Consider the following 22,681-nt stretch of genomic DNA (forward strand, 5'->3'; position numbering starts at 1 on the left):
AACACTAACCTTTGACCAATTTGGGATCCAAAAAGGGTTTAATTTAAGAAATAGGTATAGGTTCTCACTGATATGCTTTCTTCGTTTGAATTCCATTCATAGGAATTTCTTTCCCTTAACATCGGGGAAGCTGACCGGAAACGTTTGCATTTCAGGAGCTCCACTATTCTTTTTTTCTCTAATTTGAATAAAATCTAAGTGCTCGAGATGTTTCAATCATTCTCTAATTAATTACAACACTCCTTCGGATCGAGCAGACTTTATCATGTTCACGAGAGTTTTATGGCCGGACTACGTCTTCCACAGGAAAAAATTCAAGATAGAGTCTGTCAAGACCAATAACTTTCGTTTGTTCGATATTTTAGAATGGTTCCCATTTATTGACTCCTTCAAGTCGAGTTCTAATAAACTAATCAGTGGAGCGATTGATCATAGTCTTACCTGATACACGTTCTCTAAATACCTTATATCTTGTAATTGGCAGACTTAAGCATGATTATTGGTGGTCATAAAAACTGTTGGTCGTCTTTCATCGTCTACTTGGGGCTCATTTATCTACTTATTAACTCATTAATTCATATCTATTAACTATTTAGTTACATATGTCTATCTATTAAATACATAATCATTCTTCACATTTCTCTTGCTAAAAGGACAAGATCAGATACGGCACCGTTAACTGATTAATTATCTGTCACAAAATAAAGTTCTTTTGCCTAAAGTTCTTTCGGAAGCCATAGACCCCCACTATGGAACACTCATTATTCGAAATAGAGAAACAATATTGACAACAACTATTTGTCCCCCACGGACCGACAACGATAACTCATTACCCTCTACCTTTCACCTCTATTTCACGTGCAGGGATGAACTTAACTCAGACGAGGCCGCGTGACGATCGCGCACCACAAAGGCAGTTTCTTCATTGACAAACAAAAAACCGTTCAGCATGATCAGTCAGCATGTATGAATTTGCTTCTTTCGGTAAACGATACTTACGACTAAAAACATTCTTAAAAAAAAGTATGCGCAGTAGAAAAAGGACTAATAGTCAACAACACGCTTCTTCTTTTCCTAGCCTTTTCTGACGTCATAGATCTGACCATGTTTTTGAGTTAGAAATTAGAGTTATTTTGGCATGTCAAAAATACATAGATACAATCCAGATGAAAACCCAAGCATAACTGAAAGATATTCAACACACAAAATGAAAACATTGTTGATTAGTGTACTAGATTATTTTAAATACTATTTGCTTTACAGGATGTATCCTTCAGTCTGCAGTGGCCTCTGAACATCAGCTTAAAGCGGTTTTCAGTATGAGCGGAATAAAAGGTTACGTGATATTTTCGCCATCACAACATGATGGCTCCACAAGTGTCACGGTTAACTTAACAGGTATTGACGAGTCTCTAGCATGGCGTATTCATGAACTGCCTATGATCTACGACGGTAATGCGACTATGAGCTGCAGTGGATCTGCAGTGGGAGCTGTTTTCGATCCTAGAATGGCCATGGAAGCCGGAGACTACAACAGTTCGTGCAGTTTACAAAGTGCAACAAGGTTTGGAACATGCGCCATTGGAGACCTGACGGGATTACTTGGAAATCTTGACCCTGACTCAACACAGCAAAATTTCATAAACCTAAGTTTGATCATTCCAATAAAAGGTCCACACAGCATCATGGGTAGGACACTTGTGTTATACAGCGGTGAAACACCCAAAGCATGCGCTCTCATTACTCCAACAAGGCCCATGTTAACAGCTGTAGCTGCTTTCAAGGCTCCTGTAGCGGGTGTTGTGTACTTGAGACAAGCAGATGTAAACTCGGTCACCAATGTCTTTGTCAATCTTTTCTACGTCAATGACGCCACATCCGAAGAGGTATTTACTTGGAAAATTCAAGATTCAGCTTCTTGTGGAACGATAAGTGCCACATTCAACCCTTATGGCACAGATAACAGCAACTGCAGCCAGATGATGCACAACAATTGCTCCATTGGCGATTTGACGTCCAAACATGGCAACATCACACTATCTATGGCGACGAAGAACCAATCCAAAACCAAGGCTGCCCTTATAGACTCCAATCTTCCCCTTAGTGGTGCTAAAGGTGTTATCGGAAAAGTAATTGCCTTGTTCTCCAGTAATGACACGCTGAAGCCTTTCGCCTGCGCCAAAATCATGAAAGTGAAACCAAAGGTTGTCAGAGCTTCGTTCGATCCAAACATCCATGATGGTGTGGGAGGATACGTTAAGATTACTCAGCCGTCTCCTTTTGATCCTTCTATAACAGAAGTCAACCTTACTGGTCTAAGAAAAGAGTCCCAGGGATATCACGTGCACAACTATCCCAGTCCATGGCAGATGCAGTACACCGGTATGGAATCTTGTGCTGGAGGATACCTGGGTGGCCACTGGAATCCCTTTGGCATTAACACTAGTTCCAGTCCGCCTCCAGGAATTGGTATGTTTTACTTCGACTCATTCTATACTTCAGCATGCTTATCGCGGTAATTACCCGGCACCATATTGTGTTCACGTTTCTAGATTCCTCAGCTATGTTTTAATAATAACTTTCGAATTTCAGTGTATTTCATTATTTACTCTATTGTTTGGTAACTGCCAAAAAATTAAGGTTTACAACGTTCCTTCTGTTTATGTCAGGTTTGTGTATTTTTGTAATAGACAATATCCTAACCACCCACAAAACACACTCATCAATTTTCCTTCTCCACAAACCTAACTCCTAGGCACCAATGATGAATACGAGATCGGAGACCTGAGTGGAAAATACGGATCGCTATTAAACTTGACGAGTTACATAGGAGAGCACATTGACTTCAATCTGCCCTTATTTGGGAAAAACAGCATCCACGGCCGTTCTATTGTAATCCACAAAATGAAGACGATGGGAGGCTTGAGATGGGTGTGTGCAGATGTGCGCCAGGTAATGGAAGGGGACAACATGTTTGCAATGAAAACAAAGATAACTTTCACAGGACCTGCTCTTATAGGATACATTCTCTTGGTAAGTCATTTCTTCAAAAAAATAATAAATATTTAAGAATCATTTTTTGCGGCTCTACACTCTCGTTTTCAGCAAGAGAATACGACGGCACAAGTATCCTAGTCTATCCTCCTATGTCTACAATAAAACTGCATGCTATCCAGGAACCAGTTCACCTGGAAAGAACAGCCAATCAGACATTTCACAAACGGTTCTTTCATTGAATGCTATGTCAGCCTATCATTTTTACAAATCTCGGTTTTATCCCAATAATAACAAGCACAACTTCCATTGCTTCCATTCAGATCCAATACAAGGAGAATGACAACACTATGATGCCAGAGGAAACCTCAATTTACGTTGATCTCAAATACGTTTCAAACTCCAGCCAAAAGGTATGTCTTGATACATACAGATATCATTTGATTCATTCGCTGATGAGTATTCACAATGCAACCAACTTATTTCCCTGATTTTCAAGAACAATGACTTGAAGGAATTTCAAATTGTAGCTGCAATGTTGAAATGTTATCAAGCCTCAGATTTGTTATTAACGATCACATGGCTGATTGTTTCTTTTACTAATCAGAGCCTGAATCACAAGTGGCACGTCCATGTAAAGCCTGAAGGGGGTGACACTTATGCAGCCATGGGTGAAAGGTGTAAAAGTTTGGGAGGACATTACAACCCTTATGAAGTAGATTTGAAAGTAAGTATATTTGTGAAAGACCGCATTTCTAAACAGTAGCATCTCAGATCAGAAGTTCACTTAAGGGCTAAATAGTTCCCAAATCAGTACTCAAGTAACAAAGTATTTCCTTCTTCTTTCCCATTTTCCAGGTAACTTACAAGTCAACATGCTTCTCTAGTAATATGTTGAGGTGTGAAGTCGGTGACCTTTCCGGCAAACATGCGATGCTGAACGTTGGGACAGGACAGAGTTTCTACACTGATCCTGACCTTCCCTTATTTGGAGAAATGTCAGGTAAGAAACCATACTTGTCACAATTTAAAGAGACTTGGCTTTGAGTTATCAAATCAGCATGAGTCAAACCTGGCAAAATTCTATCGATTTTGGTTTTTCTGTTTTAGAAACTGAACAAATTAAAGCGTGAGAACGCGAAACTGGTTTTCCTTTAGAGTGCGCCTTCAACCTCCTTGCCTTCTGTCCGAAAAACTATATTCAACGAGGAACACCTCAAATGACAAAAACGATCTCTTAACTAGTACGGTCTATATTTCATTCATAGTTATTGGTCGTGGAGTTGTGGTGCATGCAGAAGAAGCTGGGGCTGCCCGCTTGGCTTGTGCTTCCATTACACCAGTTCCTTCGTTGTACATTGAGAAAACACTGAAGTACGTCAATGGAGCTACATTTTCCAAGTAAGGCGAAAGTATGCATTGGGATTAAATACCAAACATCCTCAGCTCAGTGATATAAAATCAAAGCTTTTTTTTTTCTTTCCACGCATTTTCTTGAAAAACACATGATGAGTATGCACAGTAAAAACTAAGCGTTTCGACAAATAACACTTTATCACTTGCGAATCACGAAAGTGGTCTGGGTCAAAAGGTCATGGAGCGGTGAAAACTAGGGAAAAATAAATTAAATGACAAAATAAATATGAAGGTTAACTAAAGACTACGGACAAAAATTTATTCACATTGTGTACCATATGGAGTAGAAGAAGACGCTTTCCCGAACAATTTTAAAGCAGCCTTCAAAGACACGTGTGAGAAACTCTGGCATTTTGGTCATGTGACCAAGAAACAGAATTATGTTAGAGGGCGCAGGGTGTCCTAAAGCAAAACAACCTAAAAAAGAACCACAACGTAGCCAAAAAAAAGCCACATCCTAGTTTTAGACTAAACAACACAGACTTTGTCTCATTCAACAGGAAAGAAGTGAAATGAAAGGTTTCCTTTGCTTTTTCCTCAGAGTCACCTTCACAAAGACAATTAGCGCTGCACTTAAAATCCCATCATGGCGGTTGTTTTATATCCGAACAGAGGGCAGTAAAGTTCAAGACTGTGTCACAGTCAAATTTGGGATCATTGGAAATGGTAAGAACTTGAGTGAGACTTTTGACTGAATAGATTTCTCTGCTGCCTTTCAATTTCTTCTGAGTCCATTCGTTCTTCTTACCTGTCTTATTCTAAAGCATACATCATCCATGATACGTTTGCTACATCTTGATCAACCCTTTTACACGCAATATCTCGCTTGCAATTTTCCTCATTGCCCGCAATGCAATTCTTATGTTGTTAGTTGAGAGAATTTGGTATCGGATTAACTAGTAATCCCCTTATTACTGATCTTAATTTTTATATTCTCAATACTTGTGTGCTTGATACGGTAAGAAGAAATTATCTCTTGATCACTCATGGGAGTTACAGGGTTAAAGATTGAGAAAGTGTTTACTAATAACCCTGGAGAGCTGATTGTTCCTGAAAGATGCCTGAATGGAGAAAAGTTTAAAAGTTCATGTTTAAAAGAATTAATACTTTCTCTTTTCTTCATTAATTATAGAGAGACAAGTCAGTGAACCATCCCAAACTTTTGACTTCATTATGGAACGCTCTCCAGCAAAACTAGGAGAATTTCGGCCAACAAAGAGTTGCCATGTCCCCACAAGTAACCCTACAGGTAAGGAACATCAATGATTTGCCTTTAACTAAACCACTCAAGAAACTACTCTCATAAAGCATGGGGCCCCAGCTAGAAGGAAACAGTGGTTGACCTTACAAGAGAAATAAACACCAGATGCCCTTCTCTCACTTTATCGGCCAAAACCGAGGTTAACGCAGTCTTGATGTATAATAACGTTCTAAATGAGAATGTTTTCTCCAGAGTATCCCCCTCATCATCTAATTCTACCCTCAACAATTCAGTCAGATTCTTTATCATCCCTCCTTGGTCCAACTGCTGTTTTATCACACCTTCAACCTTCCCTTCTGCTGAATCTGTCTCTTAATTAAGCTGTTTGCTGAATGATATAGAAATGTTGCAATGAGAAGTTAAATGCTAATACATTTTTGAAGTTAAAAGGTTACATATATATCATGGTTTGGATCTGCTTTTCAAATACTCTGTACATAGATCCAAGCATGAGGATTATGAAGGAGCCTAAGTAGTAGCAGAAAAGTGGCGGACCCAATATAATTATGCTTTTTTTTTTAGTTTCTGATGGACTCACACCTACAACAAGTGGAACACCTATCAATGGCATGAAAATATTTCTGATGCTTGGCTTGATTTTACTGGCAGCACATGCAAATCTAAGAGCATGAATTTCAGTGAAGTGCCATGATACGGCATCTCCTATCCAAAGGTCACCACAACAATAAGACCATCCAGCTTCAGCTGGTGGGAAGAGGACAATTGTTATCAATCAAGCGATTAATCAAGCGACATGAAAGCCAATTACTTGAAATCGTTACAAAGTAACCAGGTTGGGGAAGGCTAAGGCCGGGAGATGGAGATTGTAGTGCCGCTGTGAAAAAAATGAGAAAAAGAATTTATTGAGCCACGTCTGTTGCATCGAGCATTGAGTGGATGTTCGACATGAAAGCCAAATCACTCAATTGAACACAATTCAACGCGCTCTGTGCTAAGTTGTTCCTTCTGACCTGTTTGAGGTTATACGTGTTTCGGGTTTTTTCCACATCAAGGGAAAAATAAAAACTGAGGCGAAAATTCATCTTGGCGACCTGTAAAATCAAATGAATCTATTTGATTTATGGAAATCATTTTACCGCTGTGTTTATTGTAAAAGCAAATGTGTCTGTACAAGTGTACAGTTATCATGAAAAATGGAAATGCAAAATGAAATCTTTTCCTTAATTATGAACCCATTTTCTCCACATAAAGTCATAATCTGATTAAACTTGTTCACACCGACCACTCACGATATTTTCCCAGTTGATTTTAACGTAGTCCGCCTCCCGGTTGGCTCAATTGATTAGAGCGCCGGATTGTATTGTGCGGGAGGTCGAGGGTTCGAGCCCCGGCCGGACCGATACTCATGGTCTTAAAATAAGCGAGGAGAATTTGCAACCTTTCTATAATCAAGAAATGGATAGATATTCTAGTCTTCTCGGATAAGGACGAATAAACCGTAGGCCCCGTCTCCTTCAGGGTTAGGGGTAGGTGACGTTAATTTCCCACGCACGAGATTACTGTGTGGTGGATGTCCTCCCCTGGGGTGGGATGGGTGGGTGTTGGCCCTGAAAAGCACCCATGGGGAGTGGTCAACTAACGTTTGTATGTATGTATGTCCGCTGACCACTACGTATGTATGCATGTATGTATGTATGTCCGCTGACCAGTAGTCATCCCTGTCACGTCGATTCTGTTCATGGAAAAATCCGATGGCGTATCCTAACTCGTGAGTGATTGATCCTTGCACACAGGGAGGATCCCTTTAACAATTTTAAAACCATATTCTGGTTTGAACATTTTACTTTTCTTCAAAACTTATCAGTCAGGGTTACAGAAGTTAATTCATAGTGTTGCGGGTAATTTCGTTGTTTCCGTAAATTGAGAGTTATGATCTTCAAACTGCAGTTCCTTCAAATATGAAGCAAGGAAGATTTCTGGGCATCACAAATAACTCTTTCTCACAAACTCAGTTAAACGTTTCAAACTCGGGCCTCGTAAGTTTCAATACCCAGGGCAACCTATTTTATTTTATTTTCTCCCTGAGAAAAAAATCCCGTTTTGACGTCTCCATACCTTTCCCTCACACCTCTAGATTCTATCAATACATTTCATATTGATTTCAGTAAATTTTTATGCCCATTTAGTACATGCTAAAACTCCGTAAAATCGAGTGAACTCAGTAGCTCCTCCGGCTACTGCGATGATCCAAAGCAAATCATGCACAGAGACTAACCAACAATCAGAGCTCTAAGCCGATTGGTTTACAATAGTCCTTTTTAGAGTTGTGGACTTGGTGGCCAAGCCTTTGAACAGGAGTGAGGCTAAGGGTGACCCTGTTGTGATATAGACCTGTATCTAGTTAGCATGATAACAAAGAAATTTGCATTTGAAAAGCAGCAACATCTCTATCATAACCAGGTCACCCTTAGCCTCACTCCTGTACAAAGGCTTGGCCACCAAGCCCACAACTGTAAAAAGGACTATTGAGATGCTGTGTGCTGAACCAGAAACCAGAAGTACTGATTTAATAACAGGAAATTAATCCTCTAACTCGCAAGATCTAATTGTTAATTCTCTCCTCTAGCTGCTACACATTTCCTTGTGAATTCCTGATGAGAATTTGGTGTTAGATAGCGATAACAAGTTCTACCTGATAAGTTTAAGTATTCTCATTACCTGTTTGCCTGATAAAGTATGGATATTATAGGGAGAAGTTTCGTGTTAATCACTTCTAAGAGTTAAAGGTTGAGATGATGATCAACGAATGTAGAATGGCAAAAACAGACACTGTAGTTTTGATCCGAGTCTCAGTATGAGGGGCTGAAAGTCAGCGAAGCAGTCTTTCCGTAAATTTTTCATGAGCGAGAGTGTAGTAAGTGTTTCTGCTATGTGATACGTGGATGAACAATACATAAAATTGCTAAAGAGTTCCAATCCGACTAACTGAACTAGGGGAAAAGGAAACTTATCACGATCTCCTTTCAATATTAATTAGACATGTTTAGAGGGATTTATGTAAATCGCAAACATTAGTTATATAATGTGAATACATGTTAATTACGCACACCTCTTTATAACTTACTCCGTGAACCGTCCAATGGAGAATTCCTGACGTCCACCAATGTGACCAACATAAGACCAGCAGCTATTGAAAGTAAATACAACACCGTGAAATTACAATTTTAATTTACTGTTTATCCATTAAACGATACGTTCATTTACTTCAAGTTGTAAATACATACATCTATACGTTACTTGACCACTCCCGGCATGGGGGCTTTTCAAGGCCAACTCCAACCCATCCCACCCCAGGGGAGGACATCCATTACACAGTAATCGCGTGCGTGGGAAATCATCGTCTCCTACCCCTAACCCTGTAGGAGACGGGGCCTACGGTTTATTCGTCCTTATCCGAGAAAACTAGAATATCTATCCATTTTTTTATTATAGAAAGGTAGCAAATTCTCCTCGCTTATTTTAAGACCATGAGTATCGGTCCGGCCGGAGCTCGAACCCTCGACCTCCAGCACAACACAATCCGGCGCTCTAAGCAATTGAGCCAACCGGGAGGCGGTAAATAACTATATTTTGAAAACAAATATACTCAAACTGTCAAAAGTAGCGGTTATGCCTTGAGCTACTTTCGTAATGTTAATTTCAACCTCCACTTACCCAGTCTTGCAAACTAACCCGATGTATCCACTCTCTTGCCCTCTCTTTTTAAATTGGAGACAGGGAACATGATCTTCCCAATCCTTCATCGAGTTTCTGATCAGTTGCCTTATACACACTTTATTTTTCTTTTTCTTACAAAATAATTTAGATTATGTTGACCCGCAGATAGCAAATTTGCTATTCGAGGCGGGTCAATCATCAACAAACATTATTTACAATATATAAAGAAAATTAAAAACTAAATAATTAGATATTGTTAAATTATAGAAAGAAGCATAGCTGGCAAATACATCAATAGTTGTTCAATAAAGTATAGAAACAAATACATTAGTACTGAAAGCAATCGGATCAATTTGTTTTAATTATGCAGTCCTTAAGTTTAGAGGAGATCTTTTCAACATCAAGATAAGAATCTTCATTATCTAGTATCTGAAGTAAAGACGTTTTAATTTGTTTATTAAAGGAATGTTTTGATAACGTTTTGAATTCTTTCGGTATCTTATTCCAAATTTTGACACCAACACGCGAGAAAGCCTTTTTTTGTAGGTTAAGTCTAGAGTACTTTGTACTAAAGAGCTGCGATTTGGATGATCGAGTATTGTAGGTATGAATATGAGATGTTTTAGTAAATAGTTTCAAAATATTAATGGGAGCCCTCTGGTTGTGCACGTCAAACATAAGTTTACTTACGGCTTCATAATATAGGAACGTAACAGGCAGAATTTTTGCTTTGGCTTTGGCCTTCCTCTATCGTCTGTTTATTTGAAGGAAAAATGTAAACAAAGCCAAATATTAGAATGATTCATGTGTTAAATGAAGTAAAAGGCAACGCGAAGGACAAAAAGGTTTCGTCTACGATTCATTACCTCAAATGCAACCATGAATACATGTATGAGGCTTTAGACTAGAGTCTGATGAGGGAAAAGTAAATGATCAGGTACCGATTTATGGATTTATTTCAAACGGTATAATTCCGTTTGGCCAGAGTTGACGTATACTCCATATGGCGTATCTTGTTTGAGCTTCTTGGTTCCAGTCTGCTACCTTGTTGAAGGTTGGACGTGACAGCTTAAGAATGTGGACCTGTTGTTTAGTTAATGCCATGTCCCCCTCGTACAGTTCGGGTACATCATCTTTGTAGTCGGGTACTGAAAAATAAACATCAATGAGATGCTGCAGTTTTTTTTTAATAAGACACCCAAACTGATTTCCCTGAATTTTTAGTTAATTGACTGCAGCTCAAGTTTGCAACTTGTACTTAATGTTGGAAAACAAACAAACAAACTCCTCTACAGCTTGTGAGTGATGAAGAGAAACGCACTGAATAACTGAAACTTGCGAGTGTACTACGAAGAAAAAAACTAAGGTTACTTCATTTAGATTGGAGAAGAGGATAAATATTCGGGTGACTTGCTTATTTATTCAACCATTTGACCTTTTTGATTACAACAACCAACCGTTATTAATGCGTTGGTCGGGTAATATTGGATATCGACCCATAGTTTGGTTCGATTTAATTTCGACTTAATCATTCTCTGTTATCGCTGAGGAAGATCTTTACGAAATTACTTAGCACATGCATGAACTTGACTGGGGAAATAAGGCCCTATCCGCACTAGCAGACAAACCAAAAATTTTGCGGACAAAATCAAAGGACAAATTTTGTACTGACAAAATTTTGTCTCCTCTGTTGCATCCGCACTGAAAAAGGCGATACTGTTGTAGAGCGTTTTCAAGGCTTGATATTTCAAGCATTGTTAGGTTTACGTTTTGTTTTATTAAGTCTCGCCTTTTCGCCCCTACGAGCTATTTTGATGAATCTACAGTTTTGATCATTTATTTTTAGTGTGCGCTTGAACTTGGCTCAGCACTTACCGTGCTAGACATTTTAATCTCTTGTTATGATTGAGGATAACTAGTTTGCTAGTTGGTCATGTTTGAGTTGGTAAAACTGACCTTGAGTCTTACCCACACTGAACATCCTGTTTTGGAAATTCCCACGGTTAGCTAACCCAAACATGTCTGTGATTTTTGTATTTAATACTGGAGCACTCCTTGCTGAAAGTAGTAGAAAATAAGCAGTGGAACAGGAGAGAGAAAATTAGCTGTAGTAGAAGCAGCAGTTTAGGAGAATAAAGAAGAAAATTACAGAGTCTCAGTACCTCTAGTTAATTCGCCAAGCGAGTGGTAAAACCCCCACAACAATACTTTTAAATCTGTCAAATTCGGTTAACAGCCAAAAATAGCACTGATACTGTAATTCACTGTGATTTTATTTAATTTAGCTTTTCCTTTCCCTTTGCCTTGAGTGGGCACTTCTGAATCTTGTGCCACATCTACTGTTTCATGGTTGGACTCATGAAATGGCGACCGGAAAATCACTCCACCTTTGTATCGTGCCCGGCTGCATCCAGCGCCTGACCTGCTCATAAGAATGGCCGCTATAATTTGCCTATGGATCCAAACTCCAATTACCAGGATTCATCTTAAGTTGTTTGAAGTTGTAAAATCCGCGAGTTTCGCAACGAAAGACAATTACTGCAATCTTTTGGTTAACTAAACTTAGTTCAATTACCACACTGGTGGCGTACACGGCAAACAGATCGACAATTTTAGCGCGGTTTTTGTTTATTTAGTCGATTTTGCCAAGGTTTTACCCGGGACAAATTTTGTCGGCGGTGCGTTTGAAAATTTGTCCGCGTCGGCCAAAATTTGTCAAGCCGCGACAAATCATCCGACATTTGTAAAGTGATGATAACAGAAAATTTGTTTAAATAAACTGAAATTTGTCGCTAGTGCGGATAGGCCTTAAGTCTACATATGTCTGCACATCTTCATTTTAAAGAGCATCATGATAGACGGTTTTGTCTGTTACATAAAGGAATTCTCTGAGTGCTTTATTGCTAGTATCTATTTGAGCTTTAGGACTAAACCTTTTTTTTTTAGATAACCGTGGCACATTTACATTGTCGATTCTGATCACCGGGTCTCAGTAGCCTATATTTTTCCGGCCACTAATCGGTTGTGGTTTACCATATAATTCGACAGCAATCCATGTTTTCTTCTGGCTTCCCCTATTTGAAGTCTCCTTCGCAGCCGTTGTTTGGGCTCGTCACGCAACGCTCCCTCCCCTACCAACCATTGGTGGGGGAGAGAGCGTTGCGTGACGAGTCCAGACAACGGCTGCGAAGGAGACTACCCCAGATGAAGACTCTTTAAAAACCTACCAACCCCTAGAGACTCAACTTTCATTAAAGCGTGTATCACTCTCTTGAGATGTGGTTGCTGATTCACCTTTCTCAGTGCCGTACATTTGAACGTATGATAGATTGTAAAACAGGAAATTGCCATGCATTGAAAGAATTGTACCATATTAACGAAAGCGTTACTAAGGTAAGAAAACAGGAAAATATCTTATTTTTCAATAACGTGATCTAATTTTCTTTAGCCGGTTTTCATGTACACTCTTAGTCAAACATTGTCGACTTTATCGCATCCTTTTATGGATTTAAGGGAAGTTCCACTCAGGGGCTTATTTGTGACTAGCAAACGTCTCCCTTGAAGTTTAACGGGACATCTTTTCACAGTGGGGATTAAAGTTTTTTGACTCATAGATGGTGGTTAGGTTGATCATCGCAGTGATGCAAAGGAATTCCGAAGATTTCCGCCGTTTTTTCGTGCTCCATTCGGATTGAAAAGGTCCTTGAGCACGATGAACGGCGGTCTTTCCGTGAGAATCTAAGATTACGAAGACTTGGATACCTGTACCCGCTCTGGTCGAAACCAAGTTACAGTTTGGTCGGCGGGAAAACATTGTGTAAACAAAATCAACACACAAGGTTAAAAAGCTTGATTCCAAAAATTGAGAACAGCGATATGATCTGGTATTCATGGACATTAGATTTTTTAAAAAGCATTTACCTACAACCGTCAAAATATTGAAACAACAGTGGAACCTTATATTTGGACAACCCTTTTCAGAGGACACCTAGGCGGACAAATAACTGCTTGATGGTTATAAAAACGAAGAAAGAGATAAACTACGGGTATTGTCTTGATATAGCGACCACAAAAATCTCAGAAATAATCAATAAGTGAAGTGACTTTTATTTCAGTCTTTTATTTATAGTTTTTTCCTCGACATTTTTAGTCGTTTTCTTCATATTTTCCTTAAATGTCTGGTAGACACGTCTCTTCCGCTATGTTTTCCTTAAATTACGAACATGCTAGCTTTAAGCAAAGCTTTTTGTTTGTAACTTTTACACACCTTAGGCTATTTGATCAATGACAGGTTCTCACGACCATTTGAATATAAAGAGAATGGCTTATTTTGGCTATATTTTTTTAATGATCCTACTAAACTGAGACCAACTTCTAAAAAAATATTAGGTAACCAACGGAAACGCAATAAAGGACTAAAGAATGTAAACACCGACGGACGCTATCACCTATATGTTGCAAATCATGGACCGAAATTAGAAACTCTTCAAAGCTTATTGGGGCAGACTCCAAAGGCTGTCAATATCACGTAGTGCTGGCAGAGTAAAAACCGCTTTTGAGAATCCCAGTGTTAATAATTCATAGAGCCCGTAAGACGAAGGAAACGTTACAAATCGAGGTCACTTTTAGACTTTTGATCAATATTTCTGACTGCACTAATTTTTGAGGTTTCTTAAACATGCTAAAATTGTCTTGTTCTTGTTTTTCTTTGATGTATCATCAAAATACAAGAGATGCATAATCAAATATTCAAAAGAGGGGATTGTGGCTTTGCTCCCTCGGGTAAGAAGTTCCGTGTATTACTAGGGTAAACTCCCAACGAATCTGTAGTCTTTTATAGTAGTTTCTGTCTGTTGTAAGTCTTAGTTAAGCAACTAATGTTGTGTTTATGTAAAAATTTGGCTTTACTACTTCTCCAGTCGATCGTCATCACAGTAGAGTGAAAGTCTTTCGACGAATCACGCTATTCAATTACAGCGACAATCCGCAGAGCATACAAATGCATAAGATCATCGCTGTTGCAATTTATAACGCATCACATTACTCAAACTATTATGTAAAACTAAAGGAACATGCTAAAGAATATTATTTCATTTTTACTAGTTCATCGTTTTGATGTTGTCGGAACTATGTTTTGATGTTGGACACATGAATTTTAATTTAACGCACAGTGGTCGAGAACATAACAATTACAGGTTGACATGTTCAGGAAAGATGTTTGGTCAATGTTTTATTTCAGCCGTCTCGTTTTCTTCAGTTTTAATTAAATCGAATTTGCTATTAAAATGATTCACTCTCGAAATGTTTCACACGTACATAAAATTTTCAGGGAGCAGAGACCAATGGAAAACTAGAATGATTATCAAGCATAACAATAGTTGTATTTCATCGTTAGAAAAACCGCACAGGTCTATCAAATTTTCGATTGAAAATTAATGGTCGTAACATGTGGTAGGGTTTAATCAATTCTTTGATAACATTTTCGTTGACCTCGTTATCCGGCCGCACGTTCGGCTTATTGAATAAAAACATGTTATCTAAAATAGAGCAACTAAATAATTATAATAAGCAAATCATACTAGTGTATTAGCCTGAAGCTATAGATCTTAAAACAGTCACAATGCTGGAACAAACTGGAATAAAATAACATGTAGCCAACGGCTATTCAGTGTTGACGTATATATATTTTTGTTTTATTCTAAACAGGCAGCCGTATTCCAAAGCAAGTATAGAATTTATTGAGTATCGTAAGCATCTATTTCTTTTGGGTCCAACCCAAATGAATGTTCGTCGGTCGCAACAAGCTAAACTCGCCAAGAAAGTGACACGGGTAGCCAAAGGAATCCTTGTGACTTCAGTCTTGTCTCTACTCCTCGTTCTGGTTCTGGTTACCCTTCCAAAGATCGAAAGTTCAAAATTTAAATTGGGAGGCTGAACTGTCACGGCGACAAAGTTAATCACAACTCACGACAAGAGACTTCAATGCGACTGTATCAAACGGAACAGCAATTCAAAATGCACAGTTTATTATCCTTGTTTGCAAATTTATGTGTCCTTCAACAATCGATCAGAACATGATGCTTTAGCCGTGAAAGACCGTCGGCAAATTACTAGAGAGTGTTCTTATATACTTAGAGACTCGGAATGTGGAACAACTGAAGAAGTTTACAGAAATGTCAACGGTTTCCTTGAACGATGGGCCTCGGTAAATTCCTCTTACAAATGTTATCATAACTCAAGGATTCAAGATCGGGTGATTTTAACAAACAATGCATTGGATATTGTCTTGGCTGTAACCTTGACTCTAATCTCTTCCGTTGGAGTAGCCATTGGTTTGGCTTTGTTTTGTTTGAAAAAACAGATTAGTTTGATAATATTGAAACGCGCCAGGAGACTCAGAAGAAATGAACAGTTGGATTCCCTTGCCCACGGTTCAGCGACTGATGACGAAATGGAATATTAAAGAGGCTAATGAGAGACAAAGCACACCGTGAATGGTGTTTACGAGCTAGCAAGGCTTAGTTGTTGATGAACGGAACTAACTACACTCCTTGTAGTGCTCTCATCTCTCACAAACTTATGAATATGATGAGCAAAGTTGAACTTGAACTCATCTCTGTGATACTAATAAACTAAATCCAAGTTCTGAAAACCCAACTCTTGCTCGGTATCCAACGAAAAACGTATTAAAAAGCCTAAAAATGCCAATATCGACAGACTCCATCAGCTGTTTCACGTCGTAGCAAATTACTGTTCGAAATTAGAAACTTCAAAACTTATTGTAGTAGACCTCAAGCTTTCAATATCACCTTGTGTTGACGAGCCAGCATGCAAGTGTAGTTGAAAGGGAATTTATATGAAAATTTTAAGGGTGCCTAAGACAAACTGAATGATTGGCTTCCCAGTTCGGAGTCTTATACCCACCTTTTGCAAATTCTCCCTTATCATAACACAGGCAGAAACGAGCTTCCCTTAACTTGTTCATTCTTACTCAGGAAACACTCTTGAAATCATGGTTTAGCTAGAATATAACTATCACAAAAAAAAACTATCCTCATGCTTTGTCTAAACTGTAACTTGTCCCTCCATACAACAGATTATCTAAGAATAATTTGGATATATCAACAAAGTTGAAATGGTAAATTGGCCACCGTAATGATTACAAAAGCTGACGTTTCGAGCGTTAGCCCTTCGCTCCGACGAAGGACTAACGCTCGAAACGTCAGCTTTTGTAATCATTACGGTGGCCAATTTACCATTTCAACTTTGTTGATATATCCAAATTATTTCGTTACTCCCACCGACGCAGCCCCAAACAGTTTCTTTCGAAACTATCAGCCTTTATCTAAGAATAGTCTGTTTGTCTGAAATTTTCAAGTTTTATTCGCAAGAAATACATCTTATCCCATTAGACGTGTCACTCAGACTTGTGAAAAGAACTTTTCCACTGATCTTGTTTTACCTTCGGGACAGGCGCTATTTTTTCATGCACTTTTCATTTGAGCGGAAGCAAGCGCTTTACAAGTGTATTTTACAAGGACGATTTACCCTCTTTCTCTTAGGTATAACTTGTCCTTAGCACCCGCCTAAGTTAGCTTGAAAAACAGAATGAACAGTGCTTGTGTGTGGATTACACTTGTTCCCCTCATGAGAGCCGGCTTTGATACCTAGAAGTGTTTGACAAGTGGATGTAAAGCGTTTATCTGGGGTAAATGTTTCAACTGGCAAGGCCTATCAAAAATACAGTCCTGGTCTGTATGTACGTAGAATTTGACGCAGGAAGAATGGTGATAAATTGCTTATAATTTGTTTATTGAAATAGCAGTGAATATGACTTACGACATCTTGCAAAGAAGATATCACTGACGACGTCAAACGATGTTTTGCCATATTTTGTTCATATGTGCGTAGAGCTTCACGCAGGAAGCATAGAAATGAATAATTGGTAGTTTGTTTATCAAAACAGCCATAAACTTACGACACCTTGCATACAAAGCAGCATTAAAGACGTCAGTCAATATTTTAAGTTTGATTTGTCTGTATCAATGTACGTAGAGCTTCACGCAGTAAGAATGGTAATAAATAACTAGAAATTTGTCTACTAAAATTGCCACTAACTTACGACATCTTACAGCTTGGTCATCACTGAAGACGTCAAACGCTGTTTGAGGTCAGCTTTCGCCTTATATTGTCGTCATTCGTGAAATTGAACTATCGACATCTTTGTTCATTGTGAAAACGAACAACCACCTTACTTCCGTAATAGTACCCTTTCGCAATTCACGTCACGCACCGCATGAAACTAACAATTCAAGCATTTAGAAGTCGTACAGCCGGTAGGATATCAATCGACCCCTTTCAAAGCTTACGGCCACTATTAGATATTTACGAATGCAGAAATAGTATATAAATTTGTAGACACGAAGCTTATTAACCCGTAAATCCAAAGTTCCTAACTTGTAATCTTTGTGCGGGGTTTCAGTCGGAATGCGGCGCTTGAAATCAACGAGGTACCCATAATATAAAACAAAATGACAGCTTTTTGTGTCGAGAGGGCAAACTACGGTTTTAATCACCGTCCCAAGGCTTATCAAATGTAGTCGGAATTAAATGGTAAGAGATGGGAGCACAATGATCCATCTCAAAAACATGTTACGCTTTTGAGCTCTGCCGGATGTTAAAACCTTATCATGATCGAAAGTTCGAGGTTACCGGTTTCTTCCTATTTCCCGGCCCACCCACTGAAATGAGATCATACAAAAAATAAACGTCAATGTTTTTATATGACGCAAGAAGAATACAAACCAATTTTGAACCATTGACCCTAGATCAATTAATGGCTTTCAAACAACCCATTATGGGTTGGGTAGGTTACCATTTAAAGATTAGGATTGGGTAGGTTATCATTTAAGCAGATGAGTATCAGCGAAAATGTACGCCGTGTTTACCACAACATAATGATTTATCGGGGTGTAGAGGGTTAGCAACCGTTACCGCCCAGCTGGGGCTAGGTATCTTTGAGGTTCAATGGACAAAGAAGGGTAAAAGAATAAATAAGCAGAAGGCTGAGATTCGTGGACTCTAAAGCTCTTAGAAAAAAACTTGGACTGAATGGCGAAAACGTGCTTCACGGTGTAATATATGTACAGAAAGTTTTTGGTTGAAGGCATTTCAGGAAGAACTGAAGAAGCAAGATTAGTTCAAGTGATGATTTCTTGCAACTAGAGACACCGTTTCATGAGGGGGGGAAAGGGGGTACAAGGCTACTTTTACTAACATATCCATCTCTGACGCATAAATTTTTTATGCTAAACAAAACAATTAAAAACTAACTAGTTGATCAGACTTTGATCATACGAAATGCTGAAATACTATGTCAATGGCATTTGACATGACGTGACTAAATCTTCACAAATCAACGCAAATCAACAGCAATTATAGAAACTGCGAGAAGTGCTCTAACATATGTAACTATGATAGTAATGATAACAGTAGCTGTAATAAAATTAATGATTATTTAAGCCCATGCACATGTAGTAAACGACTTTACTGTCTATACTACGCTGAGTCGTACATTTATTTGCGTGCTTCATCGTGGCTCTAGTTTCACAAAATATGTCAATAACTGATGAAAAAAAAACATTAACACACTCAGGGAATCCTTTTACGATTGACACCAAATTTATGCTGAGAGTTATAATCTGGCTGAGTATTGAGCACCAATCTATCTGAAGAACGTCAAGGTCACTGAGCGCAAGTCACGCTTTTTCCATCTTATTCTGTTATCATCATTAAGACATTCAAATATTGACATCTTAGTCTGTTATTGAAAAGAGAATAACCTACTTTAATATCTACGCTCTGCTGCAAGTCAAGTACAACTGGAAGTAATTTACGAGAATTATCGACTTTAGAGGGCTGATATCGCAAGGTTATGCACTGTAAAGATCTTCAAATACAACTATTAGACACGGTTCCCATTTTTTTTTTTTTTTTTTTTTACTTCTACTGTCTGTCCTGAATAATGAACGATTTCGTATAAAGTTACTGAACTCAAGAACAACGTAAAAATATCCATGATAAAAAATGATACAACCGTTTTTCACACAATTGAAGTCTAGGGTTCAAATAGTCTATTCGGTACCTTTTTTTAAAAACACGTTTGTTCCATTAACGTCTATTCCACTCGCATTATGACGGAGGAAAGATCAACAAACAACAAAAAACGAAAACAGTTTATGGTAAAGAGCGTCATTATTTGCCCACACGACGAGATAATTACTAATACGTGTTCACGTGAACTTTGACCTAGGAACTGAGCTGTAACAAACAAATTAATGAGTAAATTGTTAATCCCCTGACGCTTATACAGTAGGCTAGACTGTGAAGAAAGCGAAAAAAAAATTAAGAAGAAAATATGCAGCGAGTGTCGCATTCTATCTTTTCTGAAACCGAAGAATCACATTACTCAGGCGTACAATTTGTTTCGAACAGTGTAAGGTCAAAGATCAGTCAAGAACTTCAGTAGAACCCCGCCAACTCGAAAACGGTCATTTCGAACGCCCCGCTAACTCGAGCACGATTCCATTTCTCTTGGGTTTAACCCTATATTCCAGTCATTTACTATCAGCTAACTCATACTCGGTCATCTCAAACTTCCAGTTAACTCGTTTAATTTTACTGTCATGGCTCAAATTTAGTATGATTACTCGAACTTTAATCAGAAGCGTCGGTCGATAAACGTCAAAGTGTCACAACATTGTGATTGATACGAAAGTATAAACATTTATGAAAAACATTTAGCTAAACTTCTCAAACAAAACGTTCTTATAAGAAAAAGAAACTCTTATAGTACGAAATGTACGAAGATGACTGTTGATCGCGGGAAAATGGTAAAAACATGATTCCTTATTTTGAGTTGAAATTCAATCATTACCAACTCCGATAAATCGAAGTCCCGCTAACACAAACCATGCCTTTCCTTTCCCCTTGGAATTCGAATTAACCGGGTTCTGCTCAAAGTATCTCGGTCCAAAGAAGCATTTAACAGGGCAGAACTTCATCTATTGAGTTCAGATGATTAGCTCCGTGTTTTGTAGCAAAGTTGGAACCTAACAGAATGCTCTATCATTGATAATAGATCACGTTGATAAACTTGGGAAGTCAATATATATATATACTCAAAAATACAGTCGAATCTCTATAAGCGATCACCCACGAGAATGTTAAAGTGGTTTTTATAAAAGAAATGCCATTTTATGCCATAGTTGGCCACTAAAAGTACAAAGGCTCACCTAAAAATCTTACTAACACTTTTTTTAGGGTATAAACATGGATCACATGCATGAAAGGTTCTTCTTAGTTTCATGGTTCCGCTTTAAGTGACCGTTCAATACAGGTGGAAAACGTTACAAACAGGTCGTTGGGGCTTTTTTTGTAAAGGGTGGCCGCGACCGCTAAATAGTGGTCACCGCTTACTAAGGTGAAAATTACAGTGTTTAAGGGGAAATACACCTAAGAATTTCGCCATTTACATCGACAAGGCCATAATCAGTAAACGAAAAGAGCTTAAGTCAGGAACCATTTATGACTGTAATAATGGAGAAAGATCTATTCAGAGGAAAATATCGATCGCCATAACTGGTTAACATTATAACATGATACCGGATTTATCTATCAGTTTGATAGAGTCACAACAAAAACTACTAAGGTACAGAATATATACTTTCCACAATGTTTTGTCTGATTCACTCACATCACATAATGATACAGTCGAAGTCCGATAACCCTGAAACCCTCGCTACTGAACTCAAACCAAAATCGATTTACTTTGGATTTCCTGCTAATTATACTACTGGTAACTCAAACTCTGACGCGATTAGGAGAATAAAAGAACATAATAGTAAGATATCCAAGGATATCCGGTCTCCTAACGGTTCCGTGATCTTGAATTGATTTTTCTTTTGTAGTTCAGTGCAGCTTCTGCTCTGAGTAACAATCACCACTGATGACGTTAAGTTTTAAGAGAGTCTGACGAAATGCTTTCAACTTTATTCGAACTCATCGAAATTCTCGATCTTAAATCCTCAAATCAAGTTGCTCTAAAGACGTTTTTAAGATCATGAAAAGCGGAAGAAAGTTAAAAACGTTGAGGGAAAAGCTCCATTCCCACAAAGCTGAGTCACCATTTCTCAAATTTTTACGAACAATGTATACACTTAAGAATCGTCGTGGTGGTTTCGTCTGCGTGTTTTTTTTGTTTTTTTTTTTTGTTGTCTTTACAAATCTACTCGGATGCGGTTCTTTTGATATTGGTGCAGTTATGTCATTGTGACACAAGCGCACACAGTCCACGAAACATAGCCTTGACATTAAATAGAGAGAAACTTTTCTTTAAGTTCGAAGGTGATTCTCACTTTTGAGCTACAGGTCGTGCACGCATGGTGAAAGCTTTTTTAAAAAGGCTAAAACAGATCTAAAAAGACGGAACGTACGCCGAGAGATAACGGAAGAATAAATTGTTACTTTTTTTTTTTCCTTGTCCTGTCTGAGTTCAAACCCTCAGTGAATCAGACATGATTCCTGGTTTTTCGTGCTAAGACAAGGAAGCCTCCAGACTTCCGGTCGCGATTTTTTACTTGCTGAATATGAACACAGTTGATATTGCTCCATACCATAATTTATCGATATTTTATGCGCTCCCCACATCCTAGGTTTGTGGTCGTATTCCGCAAACCTCTGCCCACTATCTCACAACTCATTTAAGTTATATTTAAAATATATATAAATATAAAACAAGTCGGAAGTTTAGTAACAGCGACGCAACCTTTTAGAACAGCTTGCTCTTTAACATTAGAGAGTTTGGTTCATGAAATCAATTTAAACTTCTTCTCTAGAAAAAATTTTAAACACGGCATTCATGGAAATCAGGTTTTCTAATTAGCATATTGTAAGATAATATAATGTTAGGATTAGGATTTTTAGGTTTTAGGATGTCAGTCCGTTTTAGAATTTATTGTACCTGATGAATTTTTTTACCGTATATAAATAAATGAATTACAATAAACTACTTTAAAATGCCGTTTATGAGAAACACGTTATATAGCACTCTGTCTACTTTTAACCAGGACCTTTGTATCGATTTGACTGATACGGTTGAAGTAAGAGAGAGGGACAAACAAAGTTTGATATGGTTTAGCTAGAATACATAGACATGTGTCGAATTCAAACGATTTGTACACCTCAGAATACTTCCTGTCATTTACAAAGCCGGCATCCTAACGTTTAGGATTATTTGGATATACTTCCATCCTTGCCGAAAAACTCAAGCGC

At 38.3% G+C, this 22,681-nt stretch overlaps 1 protein-coding gene and 2 pseudogenes across 3 annotated transcripts in view; 2 read left to right on the forward strand and 1 right to left on the reverse strand.

Moving 5' to 3' along the window:
• The window catches only part of LOC148741820 (uncharacterized), a 36,861-nt gene extending 29,945 nt beyond the window's left edge, over nucleotides 1–6,916 (forward strand). For both annotated transcript variants that reach the window (XM_088746860.1, XM_088746858.1), the window contains exons 2-10: nucleotides 1,264–2,469; nucleotides 2,756–3,033; nucleotides 3,318–3,407; nucleotides 3,602–3,721; nucleotides 3,853–3,997; nucleotides 4,263–4,395; nucleotides 4,952–5,076; nucleotides 5,543–5,659; nucleotides 6,194–6,916. In XM_088746860.1, coding sequence (XP_088602986.1) covers nucleotides 1,264–2,469; nucleotides 2,756–3,033; nucleotides 3,318–3,407; nucleotides 3,602–3,721; nucleotides 3,853–3,997; nucleotides 4,263–4,395; nucleotides 4,952–5,076; nucleotides 5,543–5,659; nucleotides 6,194–6,303 — 2,324 coding nt within the window. In that variant the 3' untranslated portion in view covers nucleotides 6,304–6,916. The remainder of the gene's footprint in view (nucleotides 1–1,263; nucleotides 2,470–2,755; nucleotides 3,034–3,317; nucleotides 3,408–3,601; nucleotides 3,722–3,852; nucleotides 3,998–4,262; nucleotides 4,396–4,951; nucleotides 5,077–5,542; nucleotides 5,660–6,193) is intronic.
• LOC148741824 (nematocyst expressed protein 6-like) lies at nucleotides 6,895–11,236 on the reverse strand (annotated as a pseudogene).
• Nucleotides 11,237–13,686: 2,450 nt separating this feature from the next.
• LOC148741825 (uncharacterized) lies at nucleotides 13,687–16,057 on the forward strand (annotated as a pseudogene). Its single transcript, XR_015995986.1, has 2 exons — nucleotides 13,687–14,131; nucleotides 15,056–16,057. The product of XR_015995986.1 is annotated as an uncharacterized LOC148741825 (transcript).
• The last annotated feature ends 6,624 nt before the right edge of the window (nucleotides 16,058–22,681 follow it).

Source organism: Stylophora pistillata, chromosome 1 (assembly GCF_964205215.1).
Source record: "Stylophora pistillata chromosome 1, jaStyPist1.2, whole genome shotgun sequence".
NCBI classification, from domain to species: domain Eukaryota; kingdom Metazoa; phylum Cnidaria; class Anthozoa; order Scleractinia; family Pocilloporidae; genus Stylophora; species Stylophora pistillata.